General features: G+C 50.2%; 2 protein-coding genes and 2 long non-coding RNA genes across 7 annotated transcripts; 1 reads left to right on the top strand and 3 right to left on the bottom strand.

The window, feature by feature from the left end:
* Window positions 1-415: 415 nt before the first annotated feature.
* LOC117894409 lies at window positions 416-1,674 on the top strand. Of its 2 annotated transcripts, XR_004648873.1 has the most exons (5): window positions 416-565; window positions 678-861; window positions 932-1,057; window positions 1,113-1,272; window positions 1,337-1,674. It is a non-coding gene; the product is annotated as an uncharacterized LOC117894409 (long non-coding RNA). The 2 variants fall into 2 exon arrangements; XR_004648872.1 differs by having other exon boundaries at window positions 932-1,272.
* A 1,176-nt stretch (window positions 1,675-2,850) lies between these two features.
* On the bottom strand, window positions 2,851-4,174 carry LOC117894410. Its single transcript, XR_004648874.1, has 4 exons — window positions 3,916-4,174; window positions 3,663-3,809; window positions 3,252-3,592; window positions 2,851-3,187 (listed from the first exon to the last, which is right to left on the bottom strand). It is a non-coding gene; the product is annotated as an uncharacterized LOC117894410 (long non-coding RNA).
* Window positions 4,175-4,309: 135 nt separating this feature from the next.
* Window positions 4,310-9,839, bottom strand: LOC117894402 (bifunctional 3'-phosphoadenosine 5'-phosphosulfate synthase). Of its 3 annotated transcripts, none has more exons than XM_034801413.1 (4): window positions 9,531-9,839; window positions 6,499-6,613; window positions 4,910-6,435; window positions 4,310-4,845 (listed from the first exon to the last, which is right to left on the bottom strand). In XM_034801413.1, exons 1-4 carry the CDS (start codon window positions 9,570-9,572, stop codon window positions 4,639-4,641), a joined length of 1,890 nt encoding a protein of 629 aa, XP_034657304.1. In that variant the 5' UTR covers window positions 9,573-9,839; the 3' UTR covers window positions 4,310-4,638. The 3 variants fall into 3 exon arrangements, with proteins under 3 accessions (XP_034657304.1, XP_034657302.1, XP_034657303.1); XM_034801411.1 differs by lacking the exon at window positions 9,531-9,839 and adding an exon at window positions 7,726-7,933; XM_034801412.1 differs by lacking the exon at window positions 9,531-9,839 and adding an exon at window positions 7,086-7,285.
* Window positions 9,840-10,032: 193 nt separating this feature from the next.
* On the bottom strand, window positions 10,033-18,367 carry LOC117894394 (mediator of RNA polymerase II transcription subunit 12). The gene is given in 9 exon segments (XM_034801396.1): window positions 10,033-10,271; window positions 10,274-11,506; window positions 11,570-11,888; window positions 11,957-12,253; window positions 12,332-12,646; window positions 12,714-13,103; window positions 13,171-14,893; window positions 14,967-17,691; window positions 17,755-18,367. Coding segments are annotated over 9 exon segments (7,740 nt in total). The 3' UTR covers window positions 10,033-10,146.
* Window positions 18,368-18,387: the final 20 nt, after the last annotated feature.

The raw sequence follows: 18,387 nt of genomic DNA, 5'->3' as shown, positions 1-18,387 counted from the left end.
GCAGTGAAGTAAATATTGTGAAATTTAATGATAACTAAATGCATATTCGGTATTAATTAATTACTTTTAATATTAATTATTAAACGTATACAATTTTATAAAAATACAAACAAATAAATCATGTGCAAAAGTATATTTGTATGTATGCAATCCTATCGCTGCTCCGGTCGTTCATAAAGCGACATCCAAGTAATTTTCTGTGCGAAAACCGTGGTTGTTGTACAAACAAACGGGTCGTTTTAACAAAGGCGCCCCACGACGTCCATTTCTGGAACAAAAATAGCTTCTTTTTGGCGCGTTGTTTGAATTTAATACACACCTCCGTTTCATGAAGGCGAGCTGTTGTCAGACATCAATTGAATACTCGATATGCCTGTTTACTATCGATAGTTCCATTGAGCGTTTTACTGCACTGGTTACCAGAATAACAAAAACTTCAGCCAATTTTACAATTTTATTGAAAAACAATTGAAATAGTATAATTCAAGTATTAAAAACGTAGGTAAACCGATAAACAATCATGGTGGAAGCCGCAGCATGCCAATTGCAGTACGAGAACAAGGAGGTAGGTACCAAACAGACTGCATGTACGATTTCCAGCGCTCCATGCGGTGTGCTCCATTGTTTATGGGATTATTTGGTGAAATGAATATGTCTGTTTGTTGTATGCTTTTTAGAACTATGTATATTCTCTTGCTGCAAGCCGTCGTACGACTGGCTATCTACAAGGCGGTGGGCACGCAAATGAGTGACCACGCGGAATGACACAAGCGTGTCATGGTCACTGTGCGTTAGCCACCCTGGGAAGATATCACAGATGGCAAGGATGCCATAAATACACTGAATTTGATTACAGAAATTGTGAGTATATCAGCGTTACGCATCGATTATAATTGATGGGCAATCTTGTGTATGTTTACTTACTCCACAGTTTTCCAATGAAAAGGCTTCCAGCAAAGGGAATTCTCTGCGAGAATTCGGTGGAAATGCTTCTGGGCTACGATTGGACTCTGTCAAGCAGCAGAAGCTGAACCTCAGGTCCATGGCCAGGGTTAACGTAAGCGGATTCGCGAAAATATACACGGCGACTCGGCAATATCAAAGATTCTGAGGATGCGTCAACTGTAGGAGCTCGATGAGCTTGCCTTGACCTATGTGCCTGTGCCTGTCATAGATCTGGCCAAGATGGTAACTCAGACCAATAGCAAGGAACCATATTTACAATAATTGTCGCACTGTAGTGTAGATATTGTAAAGCGATGCGCAGAGAAGGTAAGGTGTATATTGATTTTACCAGCAATTATCTTTTTACATGTTCCTGTTTGGTGTTTTTCAGAAAATCTAAACCCTTTTCGGCATCATGGAGCTGGAGAATGAGAATCGTACGCGTCTCTGGCAGGTCTCCGATACACAGATGGCCTATGGGGCCCGCTTCGCCAACTATGTGGTCCATCTGGAGAGAGAATGCCCTTCAATGCAACCTTCTTCCATCCGAAGATCGAGAAAGGCAAGCAGGATCCACTTATCTTTGGGATGCAATCAGGACTACGAGTTCTCCATCGAAGTGGCCGATTCCCAATCAGAGAGAGAGAACACATCGGACTAGGTTAAGCCTAGGTTAAGCAGGCTAGGTTTATCATAATAAAACTATAAACAAATTTTGTATACATGGAATGACCAAAGTTTTGTAAAACAATAAAAAGTCTATTGCAAAATAGCGTTAAACATCCATATTCTGCTGTCCTTGAGGTCCTAAATGGGTTCAAACGATTCAGGAGGCACTTCCGCTCACAAAGAGGCGTGGCATGTCCTGATCCGACAGGAAACAGCCGAGTTATATCGTTATGGGGATTACATTTAAAAACATCCTTAAAATGCCATTATCCTTAAAGTCCTTACATCCAAAAGGATTGAAAACGATAAAGGACATTCGCCTGATTACGAGGAGGTGTGGCATGTCCTGATCGGCCCAAATTAAGGAGAAAATCACAAAAAACGTTCTGTGGAACTACGATTTGGTGCATACCTTTAATGACTTGAGATTTAAAAAAAACGGCCGAGTTTCATAGCAGCCAGCTCTTGACACGGTAAAAAACATAAGAACCAGCTACCTTCTGCTGATTTATGTTCGCCTAGTACTCGGTTCGAAAATTGCCATTTGAGCGAAGCAATTTGAAAAGTTGTTTGTTGTACAACAAACATTTTCTTGTTGTACAACAATAACAAAACATCTTTTGTAGTACAACAACAACAACAACATAAATTGACAACAACAACAGGACATTTTTGTTTTATTGTTTTCTCCTCTATTTGGGGGCCGATCAGGACATGCCACACCTCCTCGTGATCAGGCGAATGTCCTTTATCGTTCTCAATCCTTTCGGATGTAAGGACTTTAAGGATAATGGCATTTTAAGGATGTTTTTAAATGTAATCCCTATAACGGCATAGCTTGGCTGTGTCCTGTCGGATCAGGACATGCCACACCTCCTCGTTATCGGGACAATGTCCCGGTCCGAATACAATCTTTTCGGATGCAAGGATATTCAGGATAATGGATATTTATGGATGTTTTAAACTAGTATCTTTGCACCGCTATAACTCGGCCGTGTCCTGTCGGAACAGGACAGGCCACGCCCCTTTCTGAGCGGAAGTGTCTCCTGTATCGTTTGAACCCATCAAGGACCTCAAGGACTGCAGGATGTGGCTGTTTTACGCAATTTTGTAATAGGGATCCGTTCAGCTTGAAAGTATGCAACATTTTTGCGAATCATGCCAGCCCCCAAAAGATACTACAAATATTGGAAAACAATATCGTAGCATCCTGAAAGCATGCTATACTTTTTATTGTTACACAAAACTTGCGCCATTCCATGTTTACAAAATTTGTTGATATTTGTGTTATGCTAAACTTAACGTGATTAACCTTAACTTAACCTAGTCCGACATAGTCTCAACTCAGATTGGAAATCGGCCACTTCGATGGAGAACTTGTAATCCTGTGCGCAGGAGTCGCTCGTCTGCGGGAAGAAGGTGGCATTGCCGGGCATTCACTCTTCATACACCTCCAAGTTGGGCCAATGTTGGTGAATCGGGCCGTATTGGCCATCTATGTATCGGAGACCTGCCATAGACGCGTACGATCCTCATCCTCCAGCTCCATGATGGCGAAAAGGGTTTAGATTTTCTGAAAAACACCAAACAGGAACATGTAAAAAGATAATTGCTGGTAAAATCAATATACACCTTACCTTCTCTGCGCATCGCTTTACAATATCTACACTACAGTGCGACAATTATTGTAAATATGGTTCGTTGCTATTGGTCTGAGTTACCATCTTGGCCAGATCTATGACAGGCACAGGCACATAGGTCAAGGCAAGCTCATGGAGCTCCTACAGTTGACGCATTCTCAGAATCTTTGATATTGCCGAGTCGCCGTGTATATTTTCGCGAATCCGCTTACGTTAACCCTGGCCATGGACCTGAGGTTCAGCTTCTGCTGCTTGACAGAGTCCAATCGTAGCCCAGAAGCATTTCCACCGAATTCTCGCAGAGAATTCCCTTTGCTGGAAGCCTTTTCATTGGAAAACTGTGGAGTAAGTAAACATACACAAGATTGCCCATCAATTATAATCGATGCGTAACGCTGATATACTCACAATTTCTGTAATCAAATTCAGTGTATTTATGGCATCCTTGCCATCTGTGATATCTTGTGTCAATCCGCGTGGTCACTCATTTGCGTGCCCACCACCTAGTAGATAGCCAGTCGTACGACGGCTTGCAGCAAGAGAATATACATAGTTCTAAAAACATACAACACACAGACATATTCAATTCACCAAATAATCCCATAAACAATGGAGCACATGGAGCGCTGGAAATCGTACACGCAGTCTGTTTGGTACCTACCTCCTTGTTCTCGTACTGCAATTGGCATGCTGCGGCTTCCGCCATGGCTGTTTATCGGTTTACCTACGTTTTTAGTACTTGAATTATACTATTTCAATTTTTTTTCAATAAAATTGTAAAATTGGCTGAAGTTTTTGTTATTCTGGTAACCAGTGCTGTAAAACGCTCAATGGAACTATCGATAGGAAAAAGGCATATCGAGTACTACTGATGTCTGACAACAGCTCGCCTCCATGAAACGGAGGAATGAATTCAATTCAAACGCTCTAGCTATTTCCAAAAGATGCTTAATAAAATTGCCCTAAAGTATCCAGTTAATCGAGTTCCAATATATGCTTTATACATTTTGGAAGTGTTTGACGCTACTATCACAACAGTAATCAAATGCACATCCTAAATAATGAATTAATTAAATATTTATAAAAACAGTCCACAAAACGGCGACATTTTGCTTAATATTAAACAGAGAATTGGACAACTTAAGAGTAGATACAAATACGATTGTACGATACGAACATTTAAAGAGCAGGAACGAGGGGGGAATAACATACATTCATACGACACGGGGCTCGGATTTGGGAAAAGAGTGCAAAAGTAGTAAATTATTTAGGGTGATCAAATAGGAATATATATATCCTATATATGTATAAGAATAGAGGTATAGCAATATATCTAGGGTAAATTGCACATTGTGGGCCATGGGGGACATGGACGGGCAGGGGGTTACGCCTGTTGCAGGTTCTGATAGTAGGTGGCCAGAATTTTCCAAGCTTCAGGCTCCATGAAGCCAACGGGTGGACTGGCACCGGTCTTAGCCAGCGTGCGCATCTTGGTGCCCGATATAAACTCGAACTCGTCCTTGCGCTGTGGCTCAAAGAAAGCCATCCGGCTGGCACTGTTGTCGTACGCGGCCACGCGGAATGGCAGGATCTGGAGAACAAAAAAAAAGCAGAAAATATAAATAGTTTCCATTTCAGTTGCTTTTGCTACTCACCTCCATGCTGTCCAGACCCTGGGCCATCTTCAATACACGCGCTCCATGTGTGGCATCGTAGAGGTTACCGTCGGGATAGGCACCCTTATCTGGATGCGGCATGCCGGCTGGATCGCGGCCCACTATGTAGAAATTGGCGCCGGCATTCATGCGCGCCTTGGCATGCCACTGTACCTCAGTGGGGCCGGCGTACATCATGGGCGATGGAAAGATGGCCAGCACAGTGTCCTCGCGCCGCAGGACGCCGGCATCGAGGACGGCCTGGTGCTGTCTCATGCGTACATCCAGGGGCACATCATCGTCCTTGGTCCAGCCACCTAATGGATGCAGCAGCAGGACTGGCTGCTTGAAGCCCCGCTCGAGCAGCTGCCTCTTGGTGTCCTGCATGAGGAGAGCGTGACCGTTGTGAATGGGATTCCGCAGCTGAAAGGCGAAGATCGCATCGGCGTTGAGCTCCTTGAACTTGCGGCGCAGCTCGTTCGGCGTCAGACGGTACTGGTCGAGCCCATCATCCCAGCGGATGCGTTCGATTACGGCCAGATCGCCGCCCACGAGATACTCGCCGGACTCGAGCACCTGCTTGCTGTACGGATGGTTGGGATTGCTGGTGCCGAACTGGCGGGCCAGACGCTCCTCCTTGCGCTGGTAGTAGAACTCTGGACGGCGCAGAATGGCCACTGGCTTACCCTCATGCGTCAGCGTCAGGGCAGACACACCGTCCAGCCGCTCCTTGTCCTCTGTCGTGGCGCTAAGCACAATTGGCACCGAATGGTTTTCGCGATAGGAGCCGTCCATTCCACTCTGGAGTGTGTTGAAGTGCAGCGTCTGCAGGTACTCGTCCTCCCGCATAAATCCGCGCAGGGGATAGGCCCATCCCTCCGACAGCACCTGCACCCACTGCAGCTCCACGGTGCTGATTGGCAGCGCCTGCAGGGACTCCGCCTCGTGGCACAGAGCATCGCTGGCAATGGAATCGCTGGGGTACAGCTCCGGCAGAAGATCCACGTCACGCAACGACCTCGGAATGATGCCCTCCTGCTCGAGCAGTGTCACCAGCTTCTGCGTGGACTCCTGCACTGTGCACTCGTGGGTGCTGACCACCAGTTCGGGCTTGTGGGGCCGCTCGTACTCCTGCGTGATGCCCGTGAAGCCCTTAATGACGCCCTCGCGTGCCTTCTTGTACAGCCCCTTGACGTCGCGCGTCTCGCACACGTCCAGCGGTGTGTCCACGAAGATCTCGTAAAACTTTAATCCCGCATCCTTGTGTATCTTGCGCGCCATCTCCCGATCGTCGGCGAACGGCGACACGAAGCTGCAAATGGAGACCACACCGCTGTCTGCAAACAGCTTTGCCACCTCGCCCACCCTGCGGATGTTCTCCTCGCGCTCGGCGGGCGTAAAGCCCAGATTCTTGTTCAGACCGGTGCGTATGTTGTCCCCATCCAGGCCATAGGCGGGTATGCCACGCGACACCAAGTACGCCTCCAGCTCAAAGGCAATCGAGGTCTTGCCAGCGCCACTGAGACCTGCAGAAAGTAATCAAAACTTAGACTTCTACTTCCCTGACCTGACCGGAAGGAAGGACTCACCCGTCAGCCACACGGTGCATCCACGAAAGCCGCGACACAGGCCCAAATTCTTGCCGCGTGTCTCGCGGGTGACATGATGCTTCTGTTCGGTCACATTCGTCGCCACTTGGAGGCACTGCAAACAAACAAACAGACAAAACAAAGGTTGGTTGAATTCGCGGAGCTGAGCTTTCCAAATTATCATAAATTAATATTCATGTCAAGATGGCGATGCCGTCTGTGTCGGTGCCTTGGGCTGTTGCCGGTTGAGCCAAAAGCAGAGTCATCAAATTGCTTCGCGCTTTGACCCTAGGGCGATCGATCTGAAAGCTTTGCTATTGCTGCTGCTCCATCACGCAGTTTGTTGACCTTTTCGCAGCTTGTGTCTTGTGTCGGCAGAATCACGAATGGAATACGCTCGGATAGGACTGGTATCTCGATATGAATTATGGTGAAGGTTTGGCATACGACTGACAACACAGCGCTTCTATTCGGTAGAATACTTGCACATTTCTGCATGCTTTACTTCTTATAAATTATGAGTAGATGTGGCTGGTGGTAGATTGTGTGGCAGTCTGTCACAATTCCATCTGCCCCTCCTTCCTTACCCTTCTTTTGATATGGGGATAAAATCCAATGGGCGGATTCGGCATTGCTGTTTGCTGTTTGCTTAATTTTTCACTTCACTATATTTTCGATTCGCAAATGTTTTTACATTGAGCAACTGATAGCAGCGCGAAGTCGTCGTCGTGGATCTCAATGGTATGGAAATGGAACTGAAACTGAAGATCTCCGACATAGACAACGCGACGATCGAGCGTTGAAAGCGAACTGAAAGTTTTCCATAATATTTACGGGTTAAATATGGCGCAATCTGCCGCTGAAGGTAACAGCAGAAGATTGTCGGAGAAAGAGAGAGAAAGAGAGGGAGAGAAACATCCACGCACGCATCACTGGGATTCTCCGACTCCAGATGCGAGGGGGGAGGGGGGAATGGGACATATGTTTACACAGTCTTTTTGCTGCCTTTATTCGGGTTTGCTCTTTCTTTTCCTCTTTCTGTTTGTTATAATTTCGTATCTGGTTTAGCTCACAATTTTGTATAACTATTTGGGTTCTGGGAATGCACATTATACACGCAGATCGTACCGATCGGTTCTTGGCGAAAAAGGGTGCTATGGCTACCTTTACCTCTCTCAAGCTCTAGTATTTACTTTTATTCGCTACAGCATCACAGCATAATCTTACCTCATCGCTGGGCTTTCTTTCATTGCTCGCAGGCAAGCAGCACTCTGGGGAACTGGCACACGGAATGTTATTGTTATTATAGTGGCCAAGCGAATTGGCACATTGGGTAAACATTTTCCACACCACACCACAAACAATATACTCGTCGCTCGTACTTTGTTTGGGGCAGGTGAAAAGAAAGCTAGCTAGCCGAGTACTCTCTGAATAATACTCTCTGATAAGCTGGCAAGTGAGAGTTGCCGTTGGCGTTGCCGTTGCGCCTTCCGTGGTCTAAAGAGCTGCTGAACTTTCTCACCGAAGCTCAAAACTGCAACTGAAATTCCAGGGGTCTACAGCAAAGAAAACAGAGAGCAGAGCTGCTACACACACTGTCTAAGCTTATGGCTATGACTAAAGTACAAGAACTTGTTTATGGATAGATGTTTAGAGTTGATCTTTAAAGTTTAATAAATACTATTCAGTTTTTCTTTACTAATCTAATCTTGAGTGTCTCTTAATTGTTTTACTTTGCTTTTCGACAGAGGGTTAAGAAAGATAATTAACATTTTCGTTACACAACGCTGTTTTGTAGCAACTGTCGTTGAAGTCTTGTTGTTGGGTAATGCGTTTACTAATGATTTAAACAATTACACTTCAAACAAATTATTCAACATGGATGGAATGGAGCCTAGGAAGTAGGCAGGCAATACCCAACGAGCAAGGGAACGAACTACATGGATTACTGATCGCTGTTTAACAAGATGTTAGCCAGACAGCAGAATTAGCGCCAGCGCCTCCTCTAACACCCAAGAGTTGGCATGGAATGGGGCGGGACGAGACCCTATACTTGGCAGGCTTTAGTTGGTTTTTTCTTTGCCAGAGAGACTTTCTTTCTGAACCTGTTTTTGGCCAAAAGTACACGAGTAACACACACTTGCAACGCCAACCAGTTGTTGGTAAGGAAATAGTTGTGCGTTGCATAAGATAAATTGCATATAAAAAGAGCATTAACCTCTCGTTATGTGCGACAAACGTAAAACAACATTCCGTAATGTTTTAAGCGACAATTAAAAGGATTTCTTCTATGAGCGAAGACTCCAATTCCCGATTACAAAGTCAGTGAATTCAAAACAGCTAACAGCGCATTTATGTATGTATGTATGTACATACATATGTATGTACGAGGGCCGCCACGTGCCGCTGCACCTGCCCTGCCAAAGTTTCCTGCTACATCAACAATTTTTGCATACTATTTTATCTGCAAGTCTGACTGTAACGATGGGGAACTTGCTTTTGAATTCTTATCAACTGTTTGCACACATAAATATAAACACACATCGTGCCAATTTGATGCGTCGGTGTAGTCGGTCAAACCCTAATTGGGTCATCATAGAACAGAGATAAGATTACTTTGGTAAAGGAAAGGGGCGTTCGTGGAGTGCTAAAAGTATTAAATAGTACCAAAGTTTGTAGGACTTTATGTTCTACAAATAGTAGGTTATACGAGGATGGGCTTTGTTTGGGGCAAAACAATTGGTTATACACTAAAAATGGGAGTATTGTGAGCACTATGCCATGTATGGGATGTGGAGAGAATGGAGCAAACAGCCCCAGCAGCTGTTCAATCAGGAAACCACCTCAGCCCCACACATCCACATCTAACTGTACTGTACGCAACGAGACCCACGTCAGTTGCAGTTCTTTTCCATCTTGACACAATTATACAAACACTGAGAGGTGGCTGATGGGTTGCCTGTCTTCGTTTTGAGGCCACGGCCACCTTCCCTTTGCCGCCACGTTTCACGGCTCTGTTCTTACTTACTTACCGTCTTTTGACGCTTTTTACTGGTCTCCGGCGTTTCACTCATGTCCTGAAACGTTTGACACACTAACTTAGGTTTTCTATCAATGGTAAATGGTAAACACGGCCAGACGACAGCTACCAGTAGATTAGGATTGGATTTCGACTTAAATCGATGAATGAAATGCTTCACCGCACGCGAAACTGTTGCTGTACTCGCGCTTCTACATATACATTCTTGTCTCGTTCAGACTGTACTATGGCTATAAATCACTATAAACTTAACTCTAATTAAAAAAAATGTTAAAAATCACACAAAACACACAATTTCGATATCCCACGCAAACACACACACACACACACACTGACGCGAACTAAATTAGCGGTCAGCTGTTTTACCAATTGCTAGAGATGGCTAACCAGCGATAAATTAGCTATCGATAGAACAATTTACTTAAAATATTTTAATATTGTTTCAGTTTTTATAATTTGCAAACATTACGCAAAATGGTCCACAAACTAGAAACTGGTGTGGAAAAGTTGTACATGTTTAGAGTGTTTATTGCAAATACAGTTTACAAATAGCTGTTAATGGTATGGGGGGTGGACTTACAAACACTAAGGTGTGGTGAGTTTACGATCTAATAGGGTGGCGGTTGGTGCTGATATTGCTGCTGCTGGCCCATCATGTTCTGTCGCTGCAGCTGCGCCACCAGATTTGGTGTTTGTTGTTGATTCATACTCTGCTGCTGCTGCACCATTCCCCTCCTCCTCCGCCAACTCCAGCACCGCTGGCCTGCTGTGGTCCAGCACCCATTCCACCACCCCCGCCCCCACCCATGCCCTGCATCTGCATCATCTGCTGATGCCGCAGCTGTTGCTGCTGGAATTGTTGCTGTGTGTTGAGGACACCTGGCTTACCGCCTCCCGCTGGTTGCTGTCGGGCATATGGTGGCACCTGCCCAACTCCAACTCCCACACCGACACCGACACCCACGCCGCCCGGACCAGGTCCCATCATGTTGGACATAGTGACGTTTGGTGCTTGGTTAATGTACTGACCCCGGTTACCGGCCATCATTCCACCGGGTACGCCACGTTGCTGCTGCTGCTGTTGTTGTTGCTGCTGCTGGGCTGCCGCCGCTGCCATAAAGTCAGGATTGTTGCGATTCACCTGCTGCATTTGCGGATTAAAGTTGCCCATCATGTTGGCCTGCTGCTGTTGCTGCTGATTGGGCGCCATACCGACACCGACGCCCACGCCAACGCCAACACCAACTCCTCCGCCTTGCTGCTGCATTCCCTGCTGCTGTTGTTGCTGCTGATACTGATTCTGGAAGTTCTGGAACTGCACCTGCTGCTGAGGCTGCTGTTGTGCCTGCTGCTGCTGCATCATGCCCTGCTGTGGAATGCCACCAATGCCCATGTTCGGATTAGCTCCAGCCGTCACACCAACTCCCACGCCGACGCCAACGCCAACACCGTTGCCTCCCTGCGCACTCCCAGTTTGCATCATTTGATTGGCATTCGGATTTACCATGCCCACCATCCCCTGTGTCATCTGTTGCTGCATCATTGAGTTCTGCGGTATGCCCTGCCCACCCATATTCATTTGGTTCATTTGATTTGGAGCCATGCCAGGCCGCATGCTTCCACCTCGCATGAATTGCTGCTGCTGCTGCTGGTTTGGGTTCATCTGTTGCTGTTGCTGCTGGGCATTTTGCTGCTGCTGCATGGCATTGAAGGCAGCCACAGATTGCGGATTCTGCTGCGCAGTCATCTGCTGTTGTCGCATCTGATTGGGATTCATTTGCTGCTGCTGTGGACCGCCGGGCTGTTGCTGTGCCTGCGGCTGCTGCTGTTGCTGTTGTTGCATTGGATTAAAGCCGCCACCTGGCTGCTGCTGTTGTGCCTGCTGCTGAAACGGCTGTCGCTGGCGCAGCATCTGTGACAAGGCCTGCTTGGAGTTGGCGTTCTGAGGTGGTCTATCAATGCGATTCGCTACAAAGATTGAGCGTAAGATTTGGGATTGGACTCTCGTTCCTTGTGTTCCTCTTTACTTACATTGCATATTCTGCTGGTGGGGCGCATAGTGATTGTGGTACTGCTGCGGTGGCTGCTGCTGCTGCTGCTGGGGAGCATTGTGCCATTGTTGCTGCTGGCCCGGCAGGCCTTGAGGACCGGCGGGTCCTCCGCCTCCGGGTCCCTGCTGCATAAAGTTCATCTGTGGATTCTGTTGTCCGTTGCCACCGCCAACGTTGAGTTGCTGCTGCAGCTGATTCGTTCCCATTTGTTGCATTTGCTGCTGCTGCTGCTGTTGCTGCTGCATCAGTGCACTCTGCTGCATCATGTTGGGATTGGGTCCAAACTGCTGCATGTTCATCTGTCCAGAGGGGGGACGTCATTTAGTTTTGTTTAGCTTCGCAAGAGGGATCTACTGACACTTCTTACCGGCATATTCATTTGCATTCCCATCTGGTTGGGCTGCATCTGCTGCTGTTGCATGTGTTGCTGCTGTTGCTGCTGCATTTGCTGCTGCTGCTGCTGCACATTTGGTGGCTGCTGCTGCGCCTGGGTAGCCATCTGTGTCTGCTGCTGCTGCGTATTGACCACCGGCGGGGTCTTTGGATTCTTCGGCTTGCGTTTCCGCGTTGTTGTGCCTTTGCCGCGACCACGGCCCGTGCCTACGACAGCACTGGGCGACTGGTCAACGGACGAAGGCGTGTCGGCCTTCATCATTTCGTCCTTCTGAAGGTTAGAAACGATAGGCGTCACCAAAGGACTGTGTGGTGTGGTGTGCCACTGTCCCAATGTTTTTTCACTTACTATGCAAATCTTCTCCGGCACCGGCTCAATGTCCTCCGGCGGCAGTGGCAGCGGCTCATAGTAGTAGCTACTCGGCTTGACCAGGCTGTGCGTGTGATATTTGAGATTGCGATGTGCCTCCTCATACGTGAGCGGTTTCCGCTCCAGCTTGACAGCTCCGAACCACACCCATGAGAGGGGAGCCGGATTCTTGTGGCCCTCGAGTATGTCCCACACGCTGATCCGCTGCTTGTCCGATATCCGCAGCTGCTTCTTTTCCATGTCGCATATTTTGTTACCCTTGGTGTCCATGCCAGCATGCTCGCAGGCAATCACCTGCGAAACCAAGCGAATGGAGGAGATTCAAAGATTTGCCGCACGCCAGAGAGAAGAGAATACTCACCTCTGTGGGCTGCTTGTAGAGTGGCAGCAGCTGGCGTATCACACGAATGGAGGCATTGTTCTTCTCGCCAATCTCCTTCTTGAGCTTCTTCAAGAGATTCAGATAGAGCTTCTTGTTCTCATCCCGCTCCGACTGGCTGTCAGAGACCAATGTTGAGTGCACCAGGGTGGCCAGCATGTCCACGACGGTGGTGAAGAGCTCCCGATTGCAGCTCAGATCCACAACACCCTGGCACACCAGCTGCGCCAGCAGAATGGCCCAGTCCGTGGTGGGTGTGCTGTTCTTTTGGATAGCCTCGAACATGCCACCAACCAGAGAGAATCGCAGCTGCAGTGCATCCAAGATCTCCTCGCGTGCCTGCGGTTCATCCGTGCCCCCGATTGTGTCCAGCTGCAGAGATGGGGGAGCATCCACCATTAGGCATCGCTATCGAAGATGGCTTTAAAAGGGGACTTACCTCGGCAAAGGACTGCAGGCACTGGGAGAGCTGCGAGTAGAGCGAAACGAGCAGATTCTCCTTGTACTCATCCTGACCCTTCAGGCAGGTGAGGATTAGACCCAGGAATGGCTGATAGTTGAGCGGCATCTTCTTGTTGCGAGCAGCCACACCGCCAATGCCATAGCTATTGCTGCTGTGGCAGCTGTTGCTCTTCTCTCGCTCATCACCACTGCCCGAGCTGTTGCAGTCCGATTTGGAGACCTTCGAGAAGTAATTCATGCTCTCAAGCACCTGTCCTGCCACTCGCAGGATTCTGCCTTGTACGGCAGGTGTCAGCTTTGCGATGAGAGGTGCCACCAGCCAGGTGGAAGGCTTGGGCTTGTGCGTGGCCTTCAGGGATCCCGGCAGGATGATCTCCTCCATGTGAAAGACATCGATGGCCGCTCGGGCAACCGTGTCCAGCCAAACATTGAGCTCCGCATTGTTACCCATCGACTGGCGGTACATCAGCTGCAGATCCAGCCAGGAAATACGCAGTGTCCACTGGCCCAGATTCTCCAGTATCCTCACGATCATCGCCCGCTGATCTAGCTCGGAAATGATGTTGAATTCCGCCTCCGGGTAGCAGATCATATGCAGTACGCGCTGTGCCTGCTTGGCTGTCAGCATTTCATCGATTATCATGTCGCACAGTCCCTCGGCATTCTTCAGGCAACGTTCCAGCACGTGCTCCTGGGCGCAGATCTGCTTGAGGACGGCCTGAGCAAATTCTACCAGTGAGATTTGCTCTAGCCCGCCACCGGATGGCTGTTGCAGTGCCTCCTGCTCGCTGGTGAGACTGTTGCCCAGCTGGAGATCGCTGGTGCCCAGAATCTGGCTGAGATCCGCCGGTCGCTGCTCGTTGCTCTTGGGCGTACTGCCGGGATGGACGGGTGTGTTGAAACCGCTGCGCTTGCCACTGCCAAAGGCACCGCCCACGCCGCCCACGGAGGACGAGGAGCCACCACTGCCCCCAGCCATGGACGTCTTCAGTGCCGCATTGTCCACGACTATCAGAATCGCCTTGAGCACGGCCAGCACAGCGGCAATGGGAATGGTCTTGTGTGCGCCGACCAGCAGATGACGATCACAGCTGAGACGTATGCTAAAGTCGCTACCGACGGCGTGGAGAGGATTGGGCGATGTGCTCACCGAATACATTCCCGGCTGCGGTATCTCCAGTGTCTTGAAAAGCTTCAGCACCAGGTGACAGGTGAGACGAGCGCCCGCCTCGGCGTCTACGCTCATTTCCCCACCCCCGGCACTCACCGATCGGGCCAGGGTTGGCAGGGCAAACTTGCTGACGAAATCGGCCAGGGAGAAGCAATGGCGGGCGACCAGGATGCAAACGAAAACGGCCAATGCATTGTGGGTCTTGCCCTGGCCAATATCTACTTGGCCGCCCAGATGCGGATACCGGGGGCTCTTGCTGCCGCTGCACAGGCTCTGCAGGGCTGCGATCCACTCCTCGGAAAGGACATTGCAGCTGGCGGTAAGTTCAGCACAGGCCAGGGCTACATCGTTTAGCCGCTCATTGTCCGTCTCGCGGCAGACGGCAATCACGGCATTCGATACGAAGCTGTAAACATTCGCGGACGACTCGTGCAACTGACGGAGCCACTGTGGTTCCAGCTTGCCACCACGACGTGGTGCCACAAACAGCTCCTGCAGCAGCTGTGGATTGTAGCCCTGGGGAGGAAGGCTTTGGAAAGGAAATAAATAAGTGTTATCGATATGATATCGATACCAAGGGCATATCAAGAGTTGGCACTCACCTGAGCTGCTCGGGGGTGTTGAAGATGTCCTTGAACCGCTTGATGCACTGCAGCTGTTGGTAGTACTCGGTGGACTGTTCCTTGCCCTGAAGCAGGACGCAAGACTCGTGCAGATCGCTGAGATAGGCAAGGATGCAGCGTTCCGCAGAGCTACACTCGCTGGGGTTGATCACGTGGCGTATGGTGCGACAGACGCCCTCGAATACCGACAGCGTCTGCTCGGGGGAGAGGAGCAGGCAACTGTGGTAGCGTCGCAGAATGCTCACGATATACAGGGCCAGTGAGGTGGTGTAGCCGCGCACCATATTTGACTTCTTCAGCTGCAGCTGGTGCTCCACCTCGGGCAGCTCCTTGAGCAGATTGTCGCACAGCTCCAGCAGACTGTAGATGTTGAGTGCCAGCTCCATGAGATCGAATAGAAAGGCGACGTGCTCCTGCACCGGCAGATAGTTGTTGTTGCCAAGGGCGAATCCGTTGAGCTGTTCCAACACATTCGCCGCGCACTGGGCGGTGACCACATGCTGATCGAAGTAGGCCATCTGCTGGCACTTGGCTGTGGTGGCCTCAAAGTTGAATTCATTGCGCGAATGCTTCTTCACCTTGCCGCCCTCGGCCACATCGATGCTGAACTTTTTCGTGAAGAGTTTCCCAATCTCCTTGGACATCTTTTTCACCGCGTGCTTCTTCTCGTCGCGCTCCTTTCCCACGCCAAACAGCAGAATATATCTCTGGTTGCTCTCGCTGCTGTAGCTGGACTCGTCCTGGGGTATTGGGAAGTGCTTTGTGTACACATAATGACGGGAAATGCTGCCACCAGCTCCTCCACCCGCACCGGTTTCCCCTTCGCCTGGCGCTCCTATCTTGGGGCTGTCGGGAGCATCGTGCTGCTGCCCCTTCTCCTTGATGTTCTGCACCAGCTTGTCCAGATCATCATCCACATTGGAGTCGTCGAACTCGTTGTGCTTAAAGTCAATGCCACCGCCAAAGGGATCGTCATCGAATCCATGCGTCGTTGTGGCCTGTGTAGCTGCCGCCGCTGGTGAGCTTTTCGTGGCCGTCGTCGCTGACTTGCTCGCCAAAACGGACTCCAGACTCAGTAGATCCCCTCTGGAGATCAACGTGTGCATGTAGGCATTGTGCGAAAAGACATCGTGGCGGATCAGGGCACTGAAGAGCTGGACCAGATTCGTGAATTCCGTTCGCTGTTGCGCACTGCTCAAGTGATCGTCCAGCACGGGTGCATCGTGGTCGAGGAAGTGCATCAGCACATGCTGGAACACTGGCAGGCCATCAATTAAGCCCGCGCCCGAGGCCAGAGAGTCCTTATCCTCCTTGTCGCTAGACTGCTCAGCGGGCGTGCTGGTCACATCTATCTGCCGCTTGTCCAGCAGATTGGCCACCACCATGGCCCTGTGTTCGCCCCAGCGCTGACTGGACACAGCCCATTCGCACAGAATCCGCACCGTATCCTTGTCCTGTTTGGGCTCATACACGGATCGTGACTGCTGCTGCTGAGGATCCTGCTGATCCTCGTCACGTCCCCTGCTGGGGAAGATGTGCACGTAGAGCGTGTCAATGCTGTTGCACTGCTCCATGCGATCGAAGCAGTGCGTGTCCAGGTGATCCAAGGTGGCCAGCACTTTGGTGTAATGATTTTTGCCAGCACTGAGCCACTTGGCGGCGAACCAGCGCTGCTCAGCATGCTGCGTGCGGAGCACAATCTCAGACTCGGCGGCTCGCAGCTGGCGGCGTATCTCCTGATTGGTGCGCGGACACCGCGTGGGCATGGGTAGCACGGATGGGGCCAGCGGTAGATGATCCAGCGGACTGCCCACAAGTGACGACGGGGCTCGGTGCGCTGCTATGCCACTCCACACCAGTGCCGTGGGGCATTCGATGGTGATGATCTGAAGAATGGTGCTCAAGTACAGGACAATGTCCCGATGATGTGGGCAACTCATCTGCTCCTGCAAAGCCAACTCAAAGGGATCACTTTGATGCTTGTTCTCTGCCATTCCCATTCCCACACCCACACCCACAGCCACTCCTCCGTCGACATCCTTAATACCCTGCTGCTCAACGGCCGCATTGAGGAGTTGCGCCAGTTTTTTGGACACAATGTAGGCCATTTTGCGGCACAAACGCTCCGACTGTACAAAGTCGTGCATGTACTGGAGGGCAAAGCTAAGCACAAGCTTCTTCAGCGGCTCATCGAAGCTCGCCTGGGAGCGCATCTTGTCCAGCAGGTCGAGTATCCAGTTGAGGAACTCCTGTCGGTCCAGCAGCGACTCCTCGTACATGTATTTGCTCAGCTGGTGGCAGTACTTCCAGTACTTCAATGCATTTCTGCTGTCCTCAAACTGGCTGCCAATGCCGGATATGCTCGAGCCGGGCGGAACAGCTGCTCCCGCAGACGTGCTGCTGCTCACAGAGGAGCCACCCGGCCCGCCCGGACCACTGACAACGCCGCCTCCGAGGGCTCCAGCTGGTGGTATGACACTGCTGGATCCTACTACTCCCCCGGGCGTGCTCTGCTGACCATTGGCTGGACTGTGGATAGGCGGCAGGGGACTGGACATGCTGGGAACTGGAATCACATTCGATGTGCCACTTGGGGTTGTGGCATTGCCCCCGGAAGCGTTCACCGAGATGCCGTTGCTGTTACCCCCGGAGGAGCTAGTGAGGCCAGCAGAGTGGCTGCCATTTGAGGAGCCCTTGTCGTGCGCTGATCCAATATAGAAGTTCGCATAAGATTTACGGACAATGCCCTCTGTATGAATGTACTTACCCTGCTGATAGTATTCCTGTAGCTTGTTCAGCAGTTCCTTCATGAACTTGATCATGTTGCCCGTCCACTCGGCAGCCGGATCGTAGATGCTGCGCTTTTTGTTCTTCGACTCGGTGAAGCTAACCGTGTAGGCGGCACTCAGCTTGATGAACCATGTAGCCCGCTGCATGTTCACCTGGTTCTCGCAAAGCGTTATGAATATCTCCTCCTTCTTGTTGAAGGATGGTGCACGTTTGGCCAAACTGAGAAGCGGCTTGTTGCCAGCCAAGTCCTTGAACCAGGCGTCCACAGCGCACTTGCGGCGGGGAGAGACTGGCCAGAAGTTGTCCTTGCAGTTGATCTGCTGTTTCTTGCGCCCCGTGTCCGGCAGCGTCATCAGCTCCTCCTTTTTGGCGAGCACTCCACTGAAGAAGGCACTTACCCTGCTGGCGTTCACATTTGAGCTGTGCGCCGTGCCAAACTCGTCGGACAATGGCGGTGTTGTGGTGAAGCCATGTTTCACATTTGTGGGCGTCAGTTCGTCCTCGCGCTGCTTGGCGTCCTGCGGATATATGTCCGGTGGGCCGAGGCGTGTACGCTTGAGCGGACGCTTTTCCTGCAGCATTGAGAGCATCTTGGCGGCTCTCCAATGCG

Source organism: Drosophila subobscura, chromosome J (genome assembly GCF_008121235.1).
Source record: "Drosophila subobscura isolate 14011-0131.10 chromosome J, UCBerk_Dsub_1.0, whole genome shotgun sequence".
Classification (NCBI taxonomy): domain Eukaryota; kingdom Metazoa; phylum Arthropoda; class Insecta; order Diptera; family Drosophilidae; genus Drosophila; species Drosophila subobscura.
The sequence above is the reverse complement of the archived record's forward strand: the minus strand, read 5'-3'. Positions and strand labels throughout refer to the sequence as shown.

Excerpts from the sequence above, each read along its gene's own strand:
- LOC117894402 (XM_034801411.1), bottom strand. The coding sequence starts at position 7,839 with ATGTTTACCCAATGTGCCAATTCGCTTGGCCACTATAATAACAATAAC. Across the intron at positions 6,614-7,725 it reads AAAGAAAGCCCAGCGATGAG|TGCCTCCAAGTGGCGACGAA; the intron begins GTAAGATTATGC and ends GTTTGTTTGCAG. Across the intron at positions 6,436-6,498 it reads ATGCACCGTGTGGCTGACGG|GTCTCAGTGGCGCTGGCAAG; the intron begins GTGAGTCCTTCC and ends TACTTTCTGCAG.